At 41.2% G+C, this 24,309-nt stretch overlaps 1 protein-coding gene across 2 annotated transcripts in view; it reads right to left on the minus strand.

Moving 5' to 3' along the window:
* Positions 1–24,309, minus strand: part of Cubn (cubilin) — a 219,199-nt gene that overhangs the window by 84,391 nt on the left and 110,499 nt on the right. For both annotated transcript variants that reach the window (XM_031369044.1, XM_031369045.1), the window contains exons 32-36: positions 7,322–7,481; positions 5,399–5,512; positions 3,229–3,339; positions 1,924–2,052; positions 905–1,037 (exon numbers count right to left, since the gene is read on the minus strand). In XM_031369044.1, coding sequence (XP_031224904.1) covers positions 905–1,037; positions 1,924–2,052; positions 3,229–3,339; positions 5,399–5,512; positions 7,322–7,481 — 647 coding nt within the window. The remainder of the gene's footprint in view (positions 1–904; positions 1,038–1,923; positions 2,053–3,228; positions 3,340–5,398; positions 5,513–7,321; positions 7,482–24,309) is intronic.

Here is a 24,309-nt window from a genome sequence, read left to right on the forward strand (position 1 = left end):
ACCAGGTCAGCCTTGGATTCAGAGAGATCTGCCTGCCTCTGCATCTGAGTGCTGAGACTGAAGGAATGGTTGCTCACTGGAACCTCTCTACTGAGGAATGAGACAATCCCATATCACATAACATCTCCTCATAACATCTACTTCTGGGAAATACTATTATGGCTGTTTAGTCTAACCTAAGCCTTCTTGGAACATACAAGATCTCCCATTCCACTTCCAATCCATAGTCCATGTTCCAAAAGTGTCAAGATTCAATAAGAAAATTGAAACTGGTTTTCAATCAAGGGCTAATTTTAAAAAAAACTAAATAAAGAAACCTATCCAAGATCATTTCTCTGATAGGAAAGGAAGGGTGAGTTAGAGTAGAAATATAGTGTGTGGGTAAAGAAGGTCATACGGAGCCAGGTGCTCTGTCTGTCTGTCTGTCTGTATGTTTGTCTGTCTGTCTCCTCTCTCAGTTGAAAGAAAGAATACTGTTGAGAGATCCTTTTAAATATTCTTTTTTGAAGTGACAGACTTCACTTTTATTTTATTTTATTTTTTTTATTTTTGGGCTTTTGAGACAGGATTTCTCTGTATAGCCCTGGCTGTCCTGGAACTCACTCTGTAGACCAGACCAGGCTGGCCTCGAATTCAGAAATCCAGGTGCCTCTGCCTCCCAAGTGCTGGGATTAAAGTTGTGCGCCACCACTGCCTGGCTCCTGTTGAGAGATTCTTAATGCTTTATACAACTGAAACTACAAATGGAACAGAAGAAATTGAGGAAAGCCTTCATAAGGCTCCCATGTGTTCTCTCTGCTGATAGCTTGGACACAGGCTGCTGGCCAACCATTCTGTCAGTAACAGTGCTTCCGCCCTGCAGATGTACCCACACCAAGACAGCCCACCCCTGACAAGGACTTACAGAAAGGATAGCTGCAGATGGTTGCCAGGAGAACTGGCAATGTTCCAGACACATTCTGCATTAGGATGGTAGTCTGCTGGGTAGCCAGGACTATTGAAGATGCCATCGGCCATGTAGAAGGTTCCACCACAAGCTAAAAGGCGAAAGAAACAAAGGGGGTTTCAGGGCAAAGACCAAATGAAAGACGCCACAAGACACAAGTGGAAGGACATCAAAGCCAGTGTCTACAAAGAAGGACAAAGCACTTCCATTCCTCATTAAGAAGCCACTGTGTTGCATACACTAACAAGAGAAGATTCTGAAGACAGAAACCCAAGAACTCCACAGCATGATGGGCCAGAGGGGACCCCTTTCTAAAAGCCTTTCTCCATGTGAACTAGAACTTTAGGTAATAAAAGACTTGATTTTAATCTTGGACAGGATGATCTTCAACCCTGGCCTGGAAGAGAAATTAGTTTTCCCTGGATGCCATGAAAAAAGAAACTTTCCAGCTTTCCCCTCAGGGGCTGGGGGAAGGCAGTGAAACACACCATTTTCACCTTTCTACACTTTAGCTGTAATTGCCCCTCCTGGTGAAAAACTGCAGTGCTGGATGGCATTTCTTTTCTTTCTTGCTTAGATGTCTCATTGCACAGTGGACCTGTGCAGCCAGACCTACCTGACTACCATCAAGTGTAGAACACAGGAGAATAACCATGAGGCTGTACATCCATAAGAGCTTCTATCAAACTGGCAATCATGGAGCACCTTAGCAAATACATTGCTGTGACAATAGAGAACACGTCTCCCAGACAATAAGGGCTAGCTAAGAGATGGCCAGGTTTCCAGATGATTCTCCTCACTTCTAGACCTCATGGTTGTCAGAATGTAGACATTGAATTATAAAGAAGGTACAGGGGAAATTTCAGGAATTAACTCCCAACATTAAATGAAAAGAGTCCCAAATAACAAGCCAGAGACTTCTACCACATGTCTGCTAACCCTGAGGTCATCTGTTAACGCTTATACCTCTTACTTACCTGATGTTGATGCAGAATAGATGGCATGGAAACCTTCAAAACTGATTGCAGAATCAGAGACAAACCTCACTGTCAGGGCTTTGCCAAATGATACGATGGAATGGGGCAGGGAGGTACCACAGTAACGGCCTAAAGGGTGAAGAGAACCCATGGAGGTGAGTGATGGGATGGCAGGGACAACTCATAGCTTCACCAGGCATATGCAAGAAATCACAATGAGAACCACTTACATCAGCATTGTGTTTGAGACAATGCCTGACCACTAAAGATAAACCTCAAATACAAGCATAGTCGGGATGATTTATAACCCCGATAGAGGAAGACAATAGGAGGTCAGAGGAAAGTTGATGTGACCAGGCTCCAGATGATGGGCCAGGTTGCATAGGTTCAATGCCTGGCTTGTCATTTACTAGCAACATAACCTGAGACAAGTAACTTGGGTGCTCTGTGACTCAGGTGCCCCATGTAAAGAGGAGGACATACTAGAAATAAGTAAACCCATGTCATAAGGATGTAAAGACCGAGTTACCACAGGAGGTAACTGGGTTGGAGTGTACATTATGGAACACATCCTCGTTCAATGTGAATGAATTAATGTCTCAAACATTACAATGAGAGGTGTGCCTGAGGCTTGTTCCTTGCTCACCGTTCTCTCAGGCTCCATTCTGGGCACAGGGATAAGCACTGAAGTCTCCTCTGATGGAGCTTGCCCTCTGCCAGGGAGACTTCTCCATGGCCAACTCTCATGAAGAAAGCTTAAAGCACGTGAGGTTATTTTGTCTGAACCATTTTAAAAGCTACATCACACACTTTACCATGATGTCTAGCACACCAACTGGTGGACTTTTAATTAAGTTGATTAATTAATTTTAAAAACCTTTCCTCTCACTGAATTCAGAAGAATCACGTCCAGTGAAATATAAGAGATATTTTAAAGAACTGTCCTAAAGCTTCTGAAAGAATTTTGCCTGGTGTGGTTACACACCTGCCACTGCCTCAGATTGTCATTTAGAATCTGCAACTTGTATTTTAGAAATAAATTAAAATAAACAAGCTATATGTTGGACATAAGTAAGTTGAATTTCATGAGCCCCACATTATCCTGCTTTCCTGCCCTCTGGTTATTCTTATGTGGCTTAAGGCTCTTCATCCTTATTGAAAACATTGTAGCCTTGAGTGTCAACACTATGAACGTCTGTGTGCATTTCCATGCACGTGAACACACACACACACACACACACACACACACACACACACACACACTACGTGACAAGACTACAGATGAAATGACCAAATCTCCAGTACCTTGGACAGGTGCATCATAGTCACTGCCATCCAAAATTTCTACAAAGTCCCGTGTGCAATTGAAGCTGTATTCAAGTTGAAAGTAAGTAAAGGAGAGAGCAATATGATTGACTGTAGAAAAAAAGAGAGAGAGTGTTGGTTATTTAATAAAACACTGGCAAGCAGAACAGGGAGATTTTGTCCCTGGTACTCTCAGATGAGGCTTTTCCAGCAAGGAAGCAAGGAATTTGGCAGCTTTGAACAGGGGTGGGGTGAGTAAACAGAGCAAAGAGCACAGCTTGGTGATAAAGGCCTTCCTTTGAAGAGTAACAGAATCCACACTTTTGAAAATGCCTGTAGAATCCACGATGCCAGGCATGGTAAATCAGGACTCTTGGGTAGGTTTATTTCAGGGACTTCTGGAGATGTCTTATTGGAAAACATAATTTTAGGCTTGCTTTGTTTCATTTTACTATGTTTTGCTCTATTTTGTATTGTTTGTTAGCCATTGCTGTGTTCCTCTCAGAAGTATTTTCCTAAACAGATTAGTTTTCTTAGGTTCTGATTCCTTACATGCGTTCTTGTACTAAGGCGTCCTTTTCCCTCTGGACATGGCTCCTAGCACACTTGAGTTTATTTAGGGGTCAGAAGCAGTGCCCTAGGGCTTCTGAATCATCCATCAAACAAGCTTTGAATCATGTAAAGAACAGTCAGTGCCCAGATCATATTTTCCTTTTGTTGTCCTTACAGCATTTCTAATCTTCAGAAAGAGAGCTTTTCCTGTTGTTGTCCTTGTAGCAGTGAATCTCTCATCTAGATGTTTTTGCAGCTCATTAGAAAATAATCAGGAGGCACCAAACTGCAGAGCTCAATGCAGGGGGTTTCTTTATCTTGGCTTTGCTGGATCTCCACTCCCTCCATGTGCAAAGGCTAAGAATTACATCACCTATCAGCTCCCACATTCCATGCATGGCCATAAAATGCTATCATTTTGTGAATGTGTTAGATAATATTTAAAGCCAGCTCCTTTGAGAATTATTTTGTGCAGGGACCTGATTAGCCTAAGTGACTCCTGTTTTCACAAGGTCATTAATTAAAGAACAGAGAGAAGAACTTAATGGCTTTCCTATATTGTGTCTTAAATCACAGCTTCTTCCCAGAAACCTGAAAGGAGGGCCGGGTTCAGATGAAACAGGATTCATAATGGGGCCTGGAATAGTCTGCTTGGAGCCATTCTGCCATGCCTGTAAGGGCCAACTCATATCCTCTGCCTGGAAAATGTGAATGGACTATTACCATGTCACAAATTAAAATTCTAAGATCCCCCAAAGAAAAGCAAGCATTTATTGAAGGCTTCTAGCCTGCACTGATTTCATAAGTATATACATTGCAGGAGAGATCAGGTTTTACACTTAGTTTCCCTTTTAATGATCAATAACTTGCGACTCTGTATCCTCCAACCGTAAGGTATTTCTCCAGTCTCTATCCTTATCATTCACATATTCATTCACCATCTACTGTGCTCAGAACCCTCCTATGGTTTTGTGCAATGTAGGCAGGTAAGTGTGTTGTAGCAACTGCATCCTCAGTCCTTTGTCTTTTTGTTTGTTTATTTGTTTGTTGTTGAACAAAGCATCTCATTGAACCCAGAGTAGCCTCCAACTGGCTATGAATAGGGGATGACATCTGGTTCTCTTACTTTAGTGTGTGTTGGAGTGACAAACATGGGATACCACTTTTGATTCACTTAGTTCTGGGGATCAAACCGAAGGCTTCAATGGTGATAGGTAGGTACTCAGTCCACCGAACTCTCCCCAGCCCTTGGTTTATTTATTTATTTATTTATTTTGTCAGAGACAAAGTCTCGATATGTTACTCAGGCTAGCCCTGATCTTACTGTTGAGCCCAGGCTTGTCTCAAACTCAAAATCCTTCTGCTTTAGGCTTCAGAGTGCTAGGATTACCACATCCAGCCTTAAAAAATTTTCTTAAATTAATATGAATCAGTTTAAAAATACTTTCTTACTAGATCAGAAAATGGCTGTTTTCATGCATCTCAGGAGCCAGGGCTTGCAAAACAAAAGACCAATTGTCAGTTGTTACCACAGAAGAGGTTAAATGGAGCTCACAGCTTACCTGCCAAAAGAACCACTTGCCCCAGACGCCCCTCTTTTTATCTCTCTGTTACTTACATGGAGGTCGAGCTTCAATTATCCAGGTACAGTTTTGGTTGCTCAGATATTTGGCAGGGAACAGTGGCGAGGAGAAACTATCTGAAGAGTCGGTAATGATGTGGGCTCCGCACACTAGGAAGCACAGACACACATGTCATATACTTTTGGTTCCTATCAACTAGACCAAAAAGTCATTAGGTATGGGAAAATGCAAATACAGTCTTCTTATTTCCTTAGCACATGCTAAGGAAGCCGCACATAAGCCATAAGATAATGAGAAAACAGTTCACATTTATAATGTCTTTCAATTACAAAAAGTGGAGACACACAGCATAAAACAACACATTAAATGGCTGTGAATTATCTGAATCATTCAACTAATACTTTGGCTTTGGTTCACTTACTCTGTTTGCTCATAAATTATAAGAGGGAATAATTTATTCATAAATTAGTATTTTCTCTCTAGAAAACACTCCATGTATAAAGATGATTGCAAGTTAACCTGAGAAACTCAATGCTCTGTGGGAACCAAGGAGAGGAAGGTGTGTTGTATGGTTGGGTCCTGGTCTCTGGAGGAGGCAGGACTGAGCCAGGCTGTGGAGGGTGAGAAGAGTGCTGAAGGGAATGTATAAGCTGAGCAAAGCCATGGGTGAGGAGGAGGGCCATATTTATACAGATTTGACTAACACATGTGAAGCTTAAGTAGAATTGGAAGCAGCATTGTAAAGCAGTCAGGACTGGTTTGGGAACTGTAGTTAACAGTTGGAAGGGCTTGCCTTTCCACTTCTAAGCCACACAGAGTAAGGACAGCCATGAGGACCCGCAATCTGATCAGAGTGCATCTCTTACAAGCTACTTGGGAGAAAGATGGAGCAAGGGTAGGTGAGTTTGAGGAGGCTGTTACTGAAGTTCAGACAGGCCTAGAGGGAAGTTTTACTCTGGAGCACCACTTAAGGAAATATTAAGAATTAAAAAAAAAAAGAAAAAAAGAAAAAAGAATGCTAAGTACTGCTTTGTCTTCAAAATCACCAAGAATGATGGAGCACATCTAGTGTAGCTTTGGGAGGATTGACTCAGAAATTGTGTCCATCTAGGATCACTCACTAATGTGATACCTATAAGTCTCCTAATATGGATATAGACAGAGATATGATGACTACCAGGCAAACATTATTAGCGGTGAGGCCAGTGAGATACCTCAGTAGGTAAAGGCACTTGCCACCAAGCCTGCCAAATATGTTCAATCCCTGAGATCCAGATGGTGAGAGAACTGAGTCCAGTTCTAAGTCCCATAAGTTGTCCTCTGACCTCTACATGTGGACCAACACATACACAAGTAAATATATGTACAATTATTTTAATTAAAAACTTATTTGAAGTAGATGATCAGAGTCATCCAAATAAAAACCACATCCCTATCTATGGCCCCATTCAAACCAGTCAGCAGTCTCTCGAATCTCTGTGTTCCTTCCCTGTCTAATGCTTTGATAAAGGTTAATCTCTGAGAAAATTCTGGTGAATGGCAATGGGAGAAAATGCTTAGGAGAGGAAATTGAGAAATGGCGGTGACTTAAGGACAAAAACAATAGAAAACTATGGGATTCAGCAACAAGGAAAATCATTTCTGACTCTCTCAAATTTGTGTGTCTCCTTAGGTGCTAGGGCAAATGAACTTGGCTAATTCTGTCTTATGTATCACTTGTATACCATTAATGTATACTATTAAACCTTATTCTAAAAACACAGCACTTAAGAGATATGCATATCCTAAGACATCATCACTTAAGGTAGATGAAGATAAGTAAAATGTAGAAGAGTTAGAATACTTACAAGTCTCCCTTTCTGAACATTTGCATGTTAAGTTGGAAGCTGTCATCAGTTTCTGAAGTCTGATGCCACTATACCACTACGGAGGTTTCCAGTAACCCACAGAATACTTGCCTTGCCTGAATTGAGCTCGAAAGCCCCTGCTCTGGCCGGAAGATCCAGACTGGAATCTCACAAAGAGGCTGTCTCCTGAAGAGGTGATGGAGTTAGGTGGCTGCTGTCTTCCACACACACTGGCAACACGGGTGTTTGCGGAACTTGAGCCATCATATGTCTACAAAGATGGTAGATAGAAAACTGTCGTAATACTGCAAGTTTACATGTACAAGACTCATATTCTGTGGGCTATCTGCATATCTATGAACTAGTAAAAGACCACATTGGCTGTATCTAGAACAATTGGCTTTATTTCATTATCTTGCTGAAGAGTTCCAGGAATATGTCTGAGTATTTGGTCATTTCTAGAGACACTATAAGGATTTCAGTGTGAGGTTTATTGCTAACACCACTATCACCTCTCTAAGCTCTGACCCTCACATAACCCTCCTTTCTCTCATGATCATCAGCACATGCCCACAGTGTGTACTGAAAATGTCTGAGTTGGGTAGAGGTGGCACATACCTTTAATCCCAGCACTTGGGAGGCAGAGGCAGGTGGATTTCTGAGTTCAAGGCCAGCCTGGTCTACAGAGTGAGTTCCAGGACAGCAAGGGCTATACAGAGAAACCCTGTCCCAAAAAAATAAAACAAACAAACAAAAAACCCAATAACAACAACAACAACAAAAAACCAAAAAACAAAAGAAAATGTGTTTGAGGCAAAGTTAAACACAGGAGTGAAATAGGTGAAAGATAAAGAGTAACCATTCATTGTTAGAAACACAACATTCTTGTAACCCTTTGCCCCTCAGAGGATCATGGGTAATAACAGAATTCTTCTAATAATGTAAGTGAGGTGAACTTGGTTTAGGAAAAAATATACCTCATTCAGACATCTATTAAATTCCATCCCTGTCCAGGACTATGCTGTAAGTGCTCCAACCTATATTCTGTGCCAGTGGAGTGAAGTTTTTATCAAATATGCTCAAATCCCCACATCCCTCTGTGAAACTCAAATGTTCTCATCAGTCTGGTACTCTGAGCTAACATGAGTTTCTGAACACTTATGTGTGAACCAGTGATAAATGAGCCCCTTGGGTTTGTATGGCAATACTTGCTACCACTTTCTAAGTACATACTCTGACAGAAAATGGATTCAGCCTTTCTCTAACTATATGTATATCAACAAACTCACAACCTAAGTAATACATATGTTATATAACTCCTAGAAGGGAATGAGTCACATTGAGTCAGAAAACTAGACTTGAAACTCTTATTTTGTCCAATAGAAGATATAAGTTAAGCATAGTAGATATACTGATATAATAAAGTATCTGAAATAAGTTAAATTAAATTAATAATGACTGTCTCATTCGAAACCACTTGCCATCTATACTTTGTTAAAAATTTGGGGGGCGGGGAACAGACTATTCAATGATCTAAAGTAAGGAAAGTATTCACAAGTAACTTGGAAAATTTAGTGCTTGATATAATCAGAATTCTCTCACATAAGCAGGGTTGGGAGGGCACTCTGTGTTGATTTGTGCAAGCGTATGAATAAGATGGCAATAGGATTTAAAGTCTCAGAAAAAGGGACCAAGATTTTAGAGTAGCAAATACAAAGTCAATGTGGTTCTAGGACAGTGCTCCTTTATCCCTCCCCTTCTTATCATTTAATATTCATATTTTAAATCTAAACATTCAATAAGTGAAACTTTAAAAGTGATTTTTATTCAACCAACATTGACTGAAAATTGAATTATATTCTTCTAGCCAATTCAAAATATGATTTTCAGTACTGATCACTTTGACCAGTCACTTATTCTCTGCAGAGTGTTCAGCCATGAACAGGACATCTGGATGACACCTTTCTCTACAAGCTCAGAGAATATCCAGGAAGAAGGGAACAGATATGATTGTAGAGTCATCAAATAAGGAGAATTGCTGTAAAACAGTATCTCCTGGACATGATTGGGTCTTTGCATCCATAAACCCACACAGATGTAGTTGCCTGCATAAGACCTGCACAAGATCAAGCTAGTCAATATCGCAACGTGGATAAGGGAGAGACTCAAGAGGCTCCACCCCCTAGGTTAGTAGCTCTTGGTACCCTGTGAATGACAGAAAAGGCTAAGGCAGTTTTCTTCATTGCCATGGGCCTAGTTCATGCTCCAGTGTACAGCTCTCTGATGTATAAACAGCACTATACTCAGGCGGTCATTCTCAGGTCCAAAATGACCTTCAGTTCCCCAAACTTCAAAGGCATTCCAAATATCCAAAATGGGCTCAACCTGGGCTATAGGAGGATTTCTGGTGGTTAGTCAAAACCAGGATTCTTCAGGAACTTGTGAAGTGAATTCCTGTCCACCAAAACGAGTTATTTCTGTTACCTCTGGCCAAAGAGAGATATGGCGACCTGTGATGCCTGTCATCACAGCAAAGCTGTTAGCTTCCAAACTCCTTCAGTATCACAAGTACTTGTTGCACATTTCAAGGTCCATGCTAGAGGACTCCTTTCTCCCCTCCCCCTCCTTCTAAACCCCTTCCGGCCCTTGGGCTTCTCTCCAAACCCCTATGCCCCAGCTACCCCTTGTCTTTATAGCCCTGCTATCCTTCATGTGTTCTCTATGGTCTGCTCTTGCTTCTCCCACTCCGTTTTCCCTATTCTCTACCCAGGCTTCTCACGCCTCTTTTACAGATAGCCCTGGCCAGGTCTACTCTGCCAGCTACGCTCACTCTGCTTCTTTCTCTCTTTGCTCTGGACTCTTCCAGCTGCCTCTAGCTGCTCACTCTCTTTCCCCCCTTCACCATACCACTGAATAGATATCTTGTCATTTTATGCAGTTATTAAGCAAGGAAGCAAACAAATAAAGGGCATGAAAGTATGAAGAGGGATTCAGAACAAGTGGGAGGGATTCTGAGGAATGATTATGATAAAAATAAATTGTGTATGTGCAATGAGAATTTCAACATAAATAAAATGGTTTCCAGTCCAGCATGGTTGCTTCTTTTAGACAAATAATAGCCAAAACAACATATAAACTATCACAAACATATCTCTTAATTTGTTTAATTTCTTAAACTCTGGTAAAATACTAGACTCTAATAAGTATATTCTAACTTCCTTAATAATAGAATTTTTGTTTGTTTGTTGGCTTTTATTTTTTTTTTTTTTTTTTTTTTTTTTTTTTTTTTTTTTGAGATAGGGTTTTTCTGTGTAGTCCTGGCTGTCCTGAAAACTCTGTAGATAGACCAGGCTGGCCCCAAACTCAGAAATCTACCTGCCTCTGCCTCCCAAATGCTGGGATTAAAGGCATGTGCCACCACTGCCTGGCATAAATAAAAGAAATTTGAACTTCTCCAAGTCCACACTTAAAAAGATAAAAATGTTCTAGTTTAATTTCTGCTGCTGTGATAAAATACCCTGATGAGCATTTTAGGGAAGAAAGGGGCATTTTTCAGTTTATAATTTTATCTTACAGTACATCATTATGGAAAAGTCACGGCAGGAACTTCAAATACACATTCAATCACGGCATACTCAAAGAAAGAGTAGAGAGAAATGAATGCATGCAAAACCCCTTCCTTGCTTGTGCTCAGTTTGATTACTCTTATATAGTTCAGAGCATTTTACCTAAGGAACGGTGCTGCCCATAGTGGACTGGTTCCTATGTCAATGAATTAAAACAAATCCCCCAAACATGTCCATAGGCCAACCTAATGTAGATAATGCCTTCTTGAGATTCTCTTCCCATCTTCCCAGGCAAGTCTTATAGTTGAATTAAAGTTATGTACCAATAGCATACCAGATGTATGTGTGTCGTGTGTGTGTGTTTTATAAGCACCACTATAAGTCTCTCATTAGTCTGCACCAACATGTGATTGTTTTTAAATAAAGTAAGACTAATGTGCTTGTTATAAAATCATGCCCTATCCAAGATAAGCTAGTAACTCATGTAAGATCACACAGCTAGTGAGCATGAATCTTCACTCATCAAGTTCTGTATAACATTGCTTCTCTTATGGTTTATTGTCATGTGTGCCCCTCCTCCAGCCGAAAGCTGGTTCTGTCAGACCTTGCCTTGCCACAAATAGCCACACCTTTCTCTAAGCTCCTGCAAATAGCCATGCCTCTCTCCAACCTCCTGCCAATAGCCACACCTCTCTCTAAGTTCCTGTTATGCCAGAAGTCCCTCCTCCAGAGACTGAAGATGAAGCTGTAGATTGGGCCATGGGTTGCTGATGGACTGTGGGAGGGGTTTTCTCTCTGCGTACCTGCTTCTAACAAAGAGAGTTCAATAATGATGCAGGACTGAAAGCACGCCATGCCTCGGTCTCATTTTTTAAACCCCTTCCCGCATTCCAGTTCCCTTAATTTTTTCAGGCTCTGACTCCCATTCCAGAGGACCCGCTCATGTGTGGCTGCAGGCAGCCACAGTCATGTGCTTATAATCCCAGAATTTGGAATTTGGTAAAATTCCAAAGCCTCATACTATCAATGAGACAGTATTTAAATTTCATTTGAAATATCAATTCTACTTGAGAGTGCTTTCAATATTTGCAATATGAAGACAACGTGTTGCATTTCAATTCTTAATTTGCAAAGGTATATGGAAACACTTCAGGAAAGAAAATATGAGAAACTCTGTTCATGCTTATTTAAAGCTCTACTGCCATAAAACTACCAATATGTATGGCCCTTTATTTCTACTTAGCTCCCAAAGCAGAGCTAGCAATTGTTTCACCACTGGATATATGTCTAATATATTCATATAGCATAAGTAATTCTTAAGTCTGCTGCCAAGAAAGACTAGGCTTAGGAGTGGTTTTCCAACCTGCTACTTAAGCAGGAAATGCCAGAGCAGTATACACACAAGAAAAAACTCTCAACTTCTTTTTTCCTTCAGGTGACACTAGTAAAATAAGATTTTTAATGCTGAATCCACAAAATTAAAAATAGCAACCATGTTCATGAGTTCCAACTAATAGAGTTCTCAAGAAGCTGCAGGAGATCTGGTTAACTGGTAAACATTTCCACACTGGAAAGGATTAGGGATGACATATAATCACAAGACTCTAGTGCACATATTTTATAAGCCAAAAATGTAACTTTAGTGTATAAAAAGAAAAAAAAAGTGCATATAATAGCCAGGAAAGGCCAGATGTATAAATGTGTCAACTTATAGTTTCTGAGAATAGAGGTTTAGGCTGAGAAAAAGCCCTAAGAAGCTGCCTTCTCACACATGATGTGGATTATAAAACTAATGTAAGCTCAGCAGTAAGAAGCTCTTTAGAGGAGGGGAGGTCAAGTGTGGCTGCTGCTAGGTCCCCTGTGGCTGCTGTCATGCCAGGTTTTCTTTATTCTGGGCTCAGGGAGTGAAAGGCAGGGGTGCAGTCACAGGGCATAGCCAACTCTCCACACTCAGCTCCCAGGTGCCTTTCTCTGGCACTGTGAGAGAAGGGGAAGGGCGAGGTGCTCCAAGACTTTGTACTTGTCCCACATCCCAGAGTGTGTTGGATACAGGATACATCATGCGATGAGTCAGCTCTTTCCATAGCCTGAGCCCTAGCCAGAAGCGGGAACTGAGCTAAGGGATTAGGAGTTTTCATGTTTGACATTTCAATATCATGAAATTTGACTAAATGTCAACCATCACCAGGTTAATACTTGCTCCCTTCATCATATGTCAAGTGGCACTAGGAAGAAAATCGTTCCAGTGAGACTGACATCCCTTCTGAGTGACATTAACAGTTCTGGGAGGAGAGGCTCTACATTCAGAGTCTTACAGAATGGCTATTCCAGAAAATGCAATAAGAATCTTTAACCCCGTTGTACATGATATGTTGATGTAAATATTCATTACTAACAAATTATATGAGCTATTGAAATATTGATGGCAGATTTCTTTTAGATGGAAAGATAATCTTATTTAGCAAAACATCTTTAATAGCTTCTATGTGGGACCAGAATAATCGAGGTAATGTTTCATCTTTGGGGGACAAGTCCCTCCCTAGCTTGTACTTCCTAATCATTACTCAGCCATCTACTCTGTGAAATGGGACTAATATTAGTCTTTATCACATACTATCTTGGAGGACTAAATGAGTAAAAAGGATTAAGAGAGTTTTTGGTATAGTGTTGGTGTGTAACAAATAGCTACTAAATAGCACGAATCCTATGACAAAACATTTTACATCTCTCCTCTAGCTCCCAGCCTAGTGGATCAGCATGCTGTCCATTTGCTTCTTTTCCCTTCATGACTGGAACCTCCTCTGGGTGTCTTAGTATTTTGCTCTTGCCTTGATCAGTTTTTTCTGCCTTGGCTTTATGTCATCCTTCAGTTCAGTTTCCAAACAACTGCCATGTGCTGTCTCTGACGTCCAATGCAAGGGAAAGCTGAAGGGCCCTTCAGGTACTCAGATTACATCCTGTTCATGACCCGGAAGTGATTAAATGGCTCATGATCACCTGATGGAACTATCAGTCACTACTTACTACCTAAAGCTCACCCTGATTGCAGGGCCAAGATGCATTGCAACAAGTTGAGCTTTGCATGAGGAAAAATTGGGAATGTATAGTATATGCTTTTATTTCCATTTGTGGCACTATACTTTTTGTTCCCTCATTTGCAAGTCTTTGGGAAATAGCAAAACAAAGCATAATCAAATGTGTTAGGTGGGGGCTGGTGAAATGGCTTGGCGTATAACAAAATCTACAGACAAGCCTGATGACCTGAGTTTGAACCCTGGGATCCACTCACATGATGGCGGGAGAGAAGCGGTTCTAATGAGTTGTCTTCTGACCTCCATATGCATACCCACAAGTACACAAAATTAGTACAAAAAAGTGTGCTTAAATGTTAATTTCATTAGGATGATACACTGAAGACTAAAACACACCATATATCTTAAAATTTATAAGTGGGGACTGTTTATGATTTAATGATGGTTGTGGGCAAAGAGCTGAGGATTCTGGATCCAGTTCTGTATTCCTAAGGTCTACGATGTCAAATGATAAGACCTTTAAGGTAGTGTGATTGACCATGCTAGAAGCAAGTAGTAATGGGAACTTTGGCAGTAACAGCCAAATCACAGTATGAGCACCTTTAAATACAAGTACAGTTTGGAAGTTAGTTCTTCTTATGGCCCCATTTTGCAGCTTGGAAATTTAAAAGACTTAGAAAATGTAAGTGACTTAGAACTGAATACTTAATAGTAGTACAGAACAGTACAAATCATGTCTTCCTAACATCTTATTGATTATCATTAAACAAAGGGGAAAGATAAATTGCATTCATTTAGCTCCATATTATGAGACCAGAGATCTGTGAAGTGATATGAATTCCCCATGACCTTTTAGAAAGATAATCATTGGAGTTCCTGTGTTTCAAAGACTGCAATAGTCTCCATCCTTGGAGGTTGTGATGGCCAATCTTGCTTGTCAACTTGACTTCATCTAGAATTAACAAGAACCCCAGCAGCTGGGCACACCTGTGAGGAGGATTTCTTGGTTGGACCATTTGAGGTCCACACCTTCCTTCTGGTAGAAGCTCACATAAGAGCATAAGGAAGAAGGACGCTTTTGTCTTTTTGCCTGCTTGCCCCTCATTTTAACTGGCCTGTTCCTTTAGAGAACCCTGACCAATACAGGGACATTTTAGAAAGTCTTGTGTTGGGCTCCTGTGGATTTCAGAGTGTTTGACATCTGTCATGCCTTCCACTGAACAGGCACTGCCTTTCCAGCTGCTAATTCAGCAAGGTGTCTAACCAACAGCCCAGTGTGTAGGCTAATAAATCAACCTAAACTTTATATTCCTGACTGCTAAATCTGCTTGTGATCTAGGACCCGGGTATGCCAGTAACTGTGTGCTGCAGATCTCTGACGCAGCACAGCCTCTCATTCTTATCCGGACTCCATTTGCTCACCTAACTTACTCTTTACTCTTTCAACTCTGTCTGGCAACTCATGTCTCTGCTTAAGTGAATTAATCTTAACAAAGAAAAAGAAACATAGGGAAGGGCAATGTAAATGGGGGTAAAAGAACTATTCATATCTGTCAGGTCCAAAGGAAACTTGGATTCCCAAAACTCTAAAAGGCACTCCAATATCAAGAAACTGGCTCCACCTGGATTATTGGTGGGTTTCTGGAAGTTAGATAAAAACCAGCATTCCTCAAGAACTTGTGAAGCCAATGTCCATCTACAAAAGGAGTCTCATCCCTTACCTCCAGCAAAAGCGACAAAGGCTCTCGAACTAACATACACCTCTGGTACCTCTCAGCATATCAATATCCATGCTGGGCCCCAGGCTGCCTCAGTCCCCATTCACAAGTACTTGTCATACATTTCAATGCCTCCCCATTTGACCCCCACTTCTTATAACTTAGGTCTATCCTCACTAAACTTTCTCTATTCTTTTTCCCCTGCCACTTCCCCCTCTCTCAAAGATAGCACTGGCCATGGCCAGTCTGCTTGCTGTGTTTAGTCTACTTCTTTTTCTACCTGCTCCAGGCTCTTCCAGATGCCTCTGTATCTTTTCTCTCTCTGACGCACAGTTGAATCTTCCTATAACATGGAGCAGTCATGTCATTGGTTTATACAATACTAAGGCACAAAATCAACCTTGAGAACAGAGAACTCATGAACCACCTCCACATTACACAGGGTAGCATAGCTGCTAATGGAATTCCCAGCTTCAAATCTGTCCCCAAGAGAGAGGAAGTACTAAATGACAAAGAAGGGAGTCTCTCAGGATATGGTCCATGCTGTTAGAGTCATAGATGTAATCAGGGAAGGATATAGAAACATGACTCCTTGCGGTGGCTTCTTTTGAGGGGAGAGAGGAAGGAAGCTGGGTATCCGCATTACTGATATTTCCCAGTACACTTCTGAAATGGAAAACCAAGTTAAATTGACAACCTTCCATCTCAGCTCAGGACTCCTGCTTTTAAGCAGGCCTTCACAGTTTTCAGAAGACTAGGAGATATAAACCGGTCTGGAAGCAGGGCCATAAAGATCCTCCAAGGGGAAACGTTTAAGAAGACTGAGCCAGCGTGAATATCAGGCAAGATCATGAACGGAGAGCTGTGGCTTCAGCTCAATCCCTTGCTTTGCTTTGCTTTGGCAAAGCTACTGGAGATTCATAGGCATGGGCGTGGCTAAACAGATTATCACAAGTGAGTCACAAAACAAACATTTCAAAGCCCTTGCTCAGGCAGCTCAATGCAACCTAAAATGTCTGATGGGGATCAAGAAAGAAGGGAAGAAAGGGAAAGAAAGGAGAGAGAATGGGGAAGACCTAAAAAGGAGGGGAGAAGGGGGAAAGGGTGACTGTCCTCCATTCATTGTAAAACAGTAAATATTCAAAGAAGGCTGTTTCCCATTCTCTCTCTGAAACTCCAGTTATCTGTTGTTCCTGCCTCCCCTTGGTTCCCTCTGTTTTAAATGCAAGCATATCATGGGCTGCATCACAGGGGGAAAAAGGACCAATTATAGATGCTGCCTTAGGCGCCTGTCCCTTTGAGCTCTGGCTGTTGTGGGCAGATAATGTGAGAAGAAGAGTTTCTGCTGCCTTGGAGTGAGGCTTGGGGTCTGGATTGTTTCAGTTCAGAGCAGACACTTGGCCTCCTTTCCCTTAGATAGGCACCAAAAGCTTCAGAAAAAACAAACAACCCAAACCGAACCAGTTAGGGATTGCTTGCCTCCTCGGCTCCGGCTGTTTGCCTGAGTGTATTACTCCTTGCAAATAATAGGCAGGATGGCCTGTGCTCTGCTTGCCTTTTATCTGCACTGATTCTCACAGCCAGACATTCCATTGCACTGAGCACAGAGGCTGCTGGACACGGAGGTCAGCCTCTCGGGGGTGGGGGGGGCCCTAAGTGTCCCTCAGCAGCCCTCCCTTCTCCTCTCCCCTCCCCTCCCCTCCCCTCAGTCTGTCCCTCCTCCTCCTTCTCACACTGACTGAGTGCAGCCATTTTTTCCCAGATCAATATGAACTTACAGACCCATAGTACCTAAGGCTCAGAAGAGAAATTCTAATGAAGCAATTAAACTGTTGGTTGGAGGTCCCTTTAACACTTAGCCTTTGGGAAAGAAAGCATAATAGAGTCACTTTTCCCTGATGACCACACAGAGCCACCCCCAGCCAGCAGATCCTAACTGTCTAGTGTTAAACACTCATGACTTATTCCCCAAACCTAGCTAACACCAGGCTGGAAAGTGGGTGAGCAAGAAGCACAGATATTTTACCAAATTATATGAATCCCAGTTCAGGTCAGCGGTGTGTGGAAGCCTCAGCATTTCAATAGAAGTGTTGAAAGAAATCAGTTTCCCTCCCCTTTCATTACAGCAGAACGAAATTCTACACAATACACCTGTGCCATGTTTTCTAAGTCCCCATGCAACTCAAAACAATGAGGTCCTATGTCAAAAACAGTGTCAAGAGTGAGCTGATTGTGGCTTAATCCCACAGATGTCCTCTGCAAATCTTAAGATGCACTGATCCCAGCAGTAGTACAGATGGCAAGGACTCATTCACTTATATATTCACGGTGTGTCTATTAGGAGGAATCCATGCATCCGATTTCTGCCTATGGGTACAGACTGCTGTGGGTTATATGAAAGAAGATGGATGGTATTACTTTATTGCCTCAGCTGATTGTATATTACGGTGATAGAACACCTGATAGGAACAACTAAGGGGGGGGGAGGTTGTATTTGGCTGATGGCTCAATTTTTATTTTTTAATTTGTTTCCTCCGCATGCTGAAGTTTGCCTTTCCTTCCTGGTGCTCCAGCTTGGGGCTGTCTGTGGGCTCACCCTACCTTCTGTACACAGAGAAAGACGAGACTGTCACTCAAACTCCAGTGTGCTTGCAGTCCAGAGACTGAATGTGAAAGGTCCTGAGAGTCAGACTTTGACAGGATATTGCCCTTACCATCCGTTGTAACCCCCCTTCCCTCTTCCCTCTTACAAGCACGGGCTCAAAGTGGATGCTCTTCTTGAATGGCCCAGGTTCCCAGAGCCTGTAGCAAACTAAGGTCAAGGGCAGACGGAGTGGGCGATATGCCACACTCAAAACCAAGGGCCTCGTGGTGACTGCTCATAATCAATACCTACAATGAGTGAATGAATGAATGATGAATGAGCAACCGTCAATCAACTAGTCCATGGAATACAGACCTCCCAACTTCTAAACAAGGACACTTTTTAATTCCATATTTAAATGTTTTCTTTCAGTGATAATTCAAGTCTAGGTTCACCAGAAATAGAAGACAATTTTTATATTTTATCAAAATACTTATTCGCAGTTTAGGGAGTATGTATGATAAGGGCTATCTTTGAGTACTGGGTCTGTTATTAATGTGTGCTGGGCCTTGACATAGGCCCTATTAATCTCCCTCTTTTCAATGGAGATTTTTATGGAGATGACACTAAGTGATTTGTAATGTGTCCTGACTTCAGCATTCTGTGTCTTTATGACCCGATGGCTTGATATTTTCGCTATAATCATCCTAATTACTGCATTTTCACAAAAACAAGATGATGTATCCCTGTTTTTAAGCACTGGGTTACTGTGGTATTGATGGTACACTTGAGCTTTGCTAAAAATGCCCTGAATACAACCATTATTGAAAGCATCATTGGCTGCTGTTATTTTTTCCCCTTGCTAAATGGCTCCATCTAAGCACCAGGACCAAGGAATTAACTTTGGTGTCTCTAAAATGAATGATTAGCTTTGTAAGGTATTGGACAGTGGGGTACATTTCGTATCCAGGATCCATCTGGTCATAAATGGCTGGGCTTTCAATACTGGCCTTCATGAATCTCTGGATAACTAACTATATTTTGGAGCCAGGCTTCCAGCATCACCAGAGCATTGCCCAGACTGGCTTCAAACCTCTGTAGACCTCCTGTTCCCACAGTTGAGTGTACTTGGCAACTGTGCACAGCAGATCTCTATCCTAATTTACCTGTATAACATTTTTTATATTTAATGATGTTGTTGTGAAGATGGTTTCCAAATTATATAAGATGACTTAGCTTATACAATTTATACCATTCACAGCATAAATGTATAAATCAGAAAAAAATTAGGGCATGTATTCTAATTTCTCATTCTAAAGATATACAATTATAGGATCCACCTGGGTCACTGCCTTGTTTAATTTTGTGTTAGCAACAGAACATCTGACAGAGGCAACTAAAGGGAGCAAGGTTTTGTCACAGCTGATGGTTTCATGTCAGTTCATCATAACAGAAAAAGCATGTTGGCAGAGAGGCTCCATTTCTGGTGTCAAGAGTACATGAGCTAAGTAAGTCATATAGCATAAACCAGAAAACAACAAACTTAGAATGTGGAACAAAGTTAACAGTCACACGAATGTTCTTAGTGACCTTCCACAGCCCTCCAAGTAGCACCACAACTAAAAACCAAGTGCTGAAATCATCAGCCTTCGGGAGATAGCTCAGATTCAAACCCCAACACTGTGTACTGGTAACATGACTACATCCATCACTCTTGCCTCCTACATTTGGCTGTTCTTTTACCATAAGAACCTCATTCTTATGAGATAGACATATCTATCTATCTATCTCATAAGGATGAATATATAGTTTTCCTATGACATACAAACACACACACACACCCTCACACACATTGTTTTCCTGTGACTTTTAAAGTATAATTTCCCATTGATTTCTTTTATACACAGGTTATTGGGTTTTACCCATCCATGTCATTTATGTCTATAATTCTATGGAAGACTCAAGAAGTTTGGCACTTTCTATCCTGATGTGATCTAGAGTCTGCCATCAACTACCCACACTGAGCAGTGTTTCTGTTTTCATTCTTGTTACGCTGTCCTTTCTGGTTTGTGTGACACCATTGGTCACCCACTCTTTACATTCGGCTCCATCCTTGGTGCCTCTGAGATTGCTCTCTCTTGTTCTCTTAGCTTTCATTTGCCCCTTGGTCAGTGGCATGCTCTCTAAGAGTTTACATAATCCTCCTATAAGTCACCATACTTACTCCCATGACTTTAAGAACCAACCCAGGTAAAAACACATTTACATATATACATATACATATCTTTACCTAAGACCCCCACCTTGAGCACCAAACTCTATAGGATAGCCATGTAAACACTTCCTAGCTTAACTCTATTCAGTTGATTGTTTTGTCATTCAAGTGCTCTTTACAGAAATAAACTCCACCTTTTTTCACCCATCCCCCTTCCACCATGTAACTGGCTCATGGGTCTTCCTCTTGATCACCATGACAGATCTGTAGTGTGAATTGTACCTGGTTTCTATTCTCAAGACAATAGCCCAGAATAAAGGCTTTATCACTCAAGCATTCCCCTCTGATTCAACAGTCTTCACTGAACCTTCCTCATCTGTACCAACTTATTCCTTACTCCGCTCATTATAAAGTACAATCCTGAGTGAGTTATTCCTCTAATATATGGAAAATGTTCATGGACTGACTATAGTTTCTTTATTATTTTCTTCTTCTTTTTAACCAAGGCACAGTAGAGCTTAGAGCTTAGATTTTTTTTTTTTTTTTTTGGTCTCCATGCTTCTTAACAACTGTCTACACTCCAGGCACAAAGCTTGTCTTTCCTGTTCTGAAGTCCATGTGCTATTTCCATCCTTCCTTCTCTGGCAGCCTCCCTCACCCCTGCCTTACTCCATGATCCTTGTCATTTAAATGCCATCTGCAGTGTGAAAGCTTCCAGGACCCAGTGAATCATTCTCTGCTGCTTTCTTGTAATGATTATGGGAGTGTGCTGAGTCCTAGGTATGCTAAGTGCCAGCTGGGATTTCATAAGGAAGACTGATAACCTTCTACATCTAAGGAGTCTGAGGTCCAGTGTCAGAGATGAGGAGTTCCCTACTTGCTCCTAAGCACAGTGATTCTCCCAGCATTCTGTGCTGCCTCTTCTTCTGCTTGTTAAACATGCCTGCCTGAAATCACATGTGCCATTAGTAACAGAAAGTATGCTGAAGTCTACAGTTGAAAAGTTTCTCTTAGACAGCAAGTCTTCCACATTTTCTCAAATAACTCCACAACAAATGTGGCAGAAGCCCACTTATTAACCTATTTCAGTTAGAGACTAAAGTTGAATGATGAACTTCTCAAGCAGCACAGCTAGTAATGACCACTCCGGGCCACTCAGGTCCATCCTACCGAAATGCTTGATATCCCCGGGCCACCGCACTATGGTGACTCGCAGTGTTGATGCGGTTTACTCTTTCTATCACGGCTTGCCGAGTGTTTTAGTACCTGCTTCTCAGCACCTTTTTTGCCCACTTGCCTAGGCTACTCCAGCTGTTTCATCCTGTCAATGTGTCCTGATGATTGCATTTTGTGTTTTGATGTATCTGCCAAGCTGAACCCCACCCAGCACCTGTCTGCCAGTTTACACGCCAAGCTCCATCCTCTGATGACATACTAGCTGAGGTTTCACTTCCTCTTGCCCATTCTCTCCTGCTATGGTTGGTTAAGCCAAGCTCTGCTGTGCATGGAGACACGTCAGTAGTTAACACAAACTTTTGTCTGTGTATTTGTCCCCAAGGTCCATGGAAAAAAGTTACTTCGTGAACACAAAGAAGAAAAACACTCCCAAACTGGGTGTGCCTCTAACCTGGGTTTTGATCTTATCACACTCTGTACCTTGTGCTTTAGGGATCATGAAATGGATGAAGGAAGAACTGTATCTCCACTCAGCTACACTGTGGATGCTGAGGGGAGGGGGCAGTGGAGAGTTACCTCTTGCCCCAGTCTATGAGTAGACAGTATGCTTCTAACCCTTTCAAACTTCTATTGACAACCCTTCTTTGAATCAATATTTATTTCGAATTTGCTTGTAAAGAATTTTTACAAGCCTATAATGTTTCTTTCATTCGCCAGAACATATAATCCCATTTACCTTTTGTTTGCTTGCTTCTAATTATTGCTATAAGAAGTCAGCATTTAGTCTATAACACTCTGAAAGACAGTCTTTCCCCACCCCTCACTTTAAATTTTTAAGTAAACATGCCTATTTATTCTGTTTGTGAACTGAGTAATTTTATTTAAAAAATTATTTTTATCAATTACAGAAGTCTTAATCCATCACTAGCTCACTAAATATTGCTTGTGGTTTATTCTCTGGTCTTTTCCTTCTGGGGTCTCCATACATCTCTTTCATGTGTCTATGCCTCTCTTCTTCACCTGTGCTTTTCTTCACGTTCATTATCTTGACTTATCTTCCAGTTCCTTATTCTCACTTCATCTTAATCTAATTTTCTCAAACATTATGGAGTCTTCAATCTAGGCACTAATTTTTTTTTTTGTTCTAAATTGTTAGTTGGCTCTTTTTTATGGTTGCACTGTGACTTTTTATAACTCCCAATTCTTTACTGAAATATTTTTGTTTGATTTTTATCTTCAGAAGCTTAAAATCATATGTCTGGTAGCCTCAATACTTGGCATGCCAGCAGGTTTGTTTTTGTTTGTTGTTCTGCTGCATCTCATTTATATAATAGCATCCTGTCAGGTGGATGAGTGCCTGTGACAAGCTGCAGGCTATTGCACATGAGAACAGGGGTCTAGAATGACTCTTTTCACCTTCAGAAGGCTTTAGAGTGTTCCTTACAATTATCCATACATAAACATATAAGCAACACAAGATCCATTCTCCTTTATCCCATATCTTGAGATGTGTGGGGACACACAGATGACTGGAAGCCTGGGAGCAGTCCCTGTGGAGGCTATTGCATTTTCATATTACTTAGGCTATAATTGTTGCACAGTACCTGAAGCTCCCTGGGCCATGGACTCACTGTCCTTATTGCTCCCAAAGCTCCAGAAGTACTGCTGACCTTTTCTGAATGGTCAAAGCCCTTACAGGCAAAAACTGCTCCAAATTCTGTGTTCACTTTCCTCTCACATATTAAATAAGACACAGCTACATTTAGAAAGATGTTTTTTAAATGTCATCCAAGTTTTAAATATTCCTCCAGGAGAGTTGGTCCAAATTAGCATTAAGGGGAATATACGCCCTACATATGATGCGTTGCCCACTCTGACTCTAAAGGCTTGTTTGGGGTATAAGTATATAACCAAAAGTCAAATAAACTTTTTCTAATTATCCAACCTTGGAAAATAATACTTAAAATGCACACTATCAGACTTGGAAACATGGAAATCCTTTTGGATTTTCCTGAGTCAAATTCAAAGGAAGCTAGCCAGTTAGAATGTGTGTAAGGAGCTGTCAGGAAATAGGAAGATCCATTAAACAAGAAAGCCTGGCTTGTGTTGGAATGAAATACCTATAAACAAATGAAACATGGAAAATCTTTTGCCAAAGCTCTTTAAATTACAGAGATAAAGAATACTTCATTCATTCTTACATGAACTACAGCATATTAACTTCCAGTCAGAAGCTTTAGCTATTGGTAGCAGCAGAAACACCTTATTATATAACCCAATAGCTGCATCCCTTCCTGACTCCAACTTCCCAGCTTAGTTGGTCCTATCAGAAAAGTAAGTCGAACTGGAAAACTCGGATCATAAGAAAAGTAAAACTCTCTTGGGAGCCCAGAAGTTTAATGATAATCTCCCCAAACTAGTTATGAGCAGTCTGCCCACAGCTGTGTGGACAGTCATGTGCATAAGAAGGCTTGTGTAGAAATCATTGCTTACAAACACACACACTCACACACACACACTCACACACACACTCACACACACACACACTCACACACACTCACACACACACACACATACACATACACACACACATACACACACACACACATACACATACACACACACATACACACACACATACACATACACACACACACATACACATACACACACACACATACACATACACACACACATACACAAACACATACACATACACACACACATACACATACACACACACACATACACATACACACACACACATACACACACACGTACACATACACACACACACATACACACACA

This window comes from Mastomys coucha, unplaced genomic scaffold (assembly GCF_008632895.1).
Source record: "Mastomys coucha isolate ucsf_1 unplaced genomic scaffold, UCSF_Mcou_1 pScaffold15, whole genome shotgun sequence".
Lineage (NCBI taxonomy): Eukaryota > Metazoa > Chordata > Mammalia > Rodentia > Muridae > Mastomys > Mastomys coucha.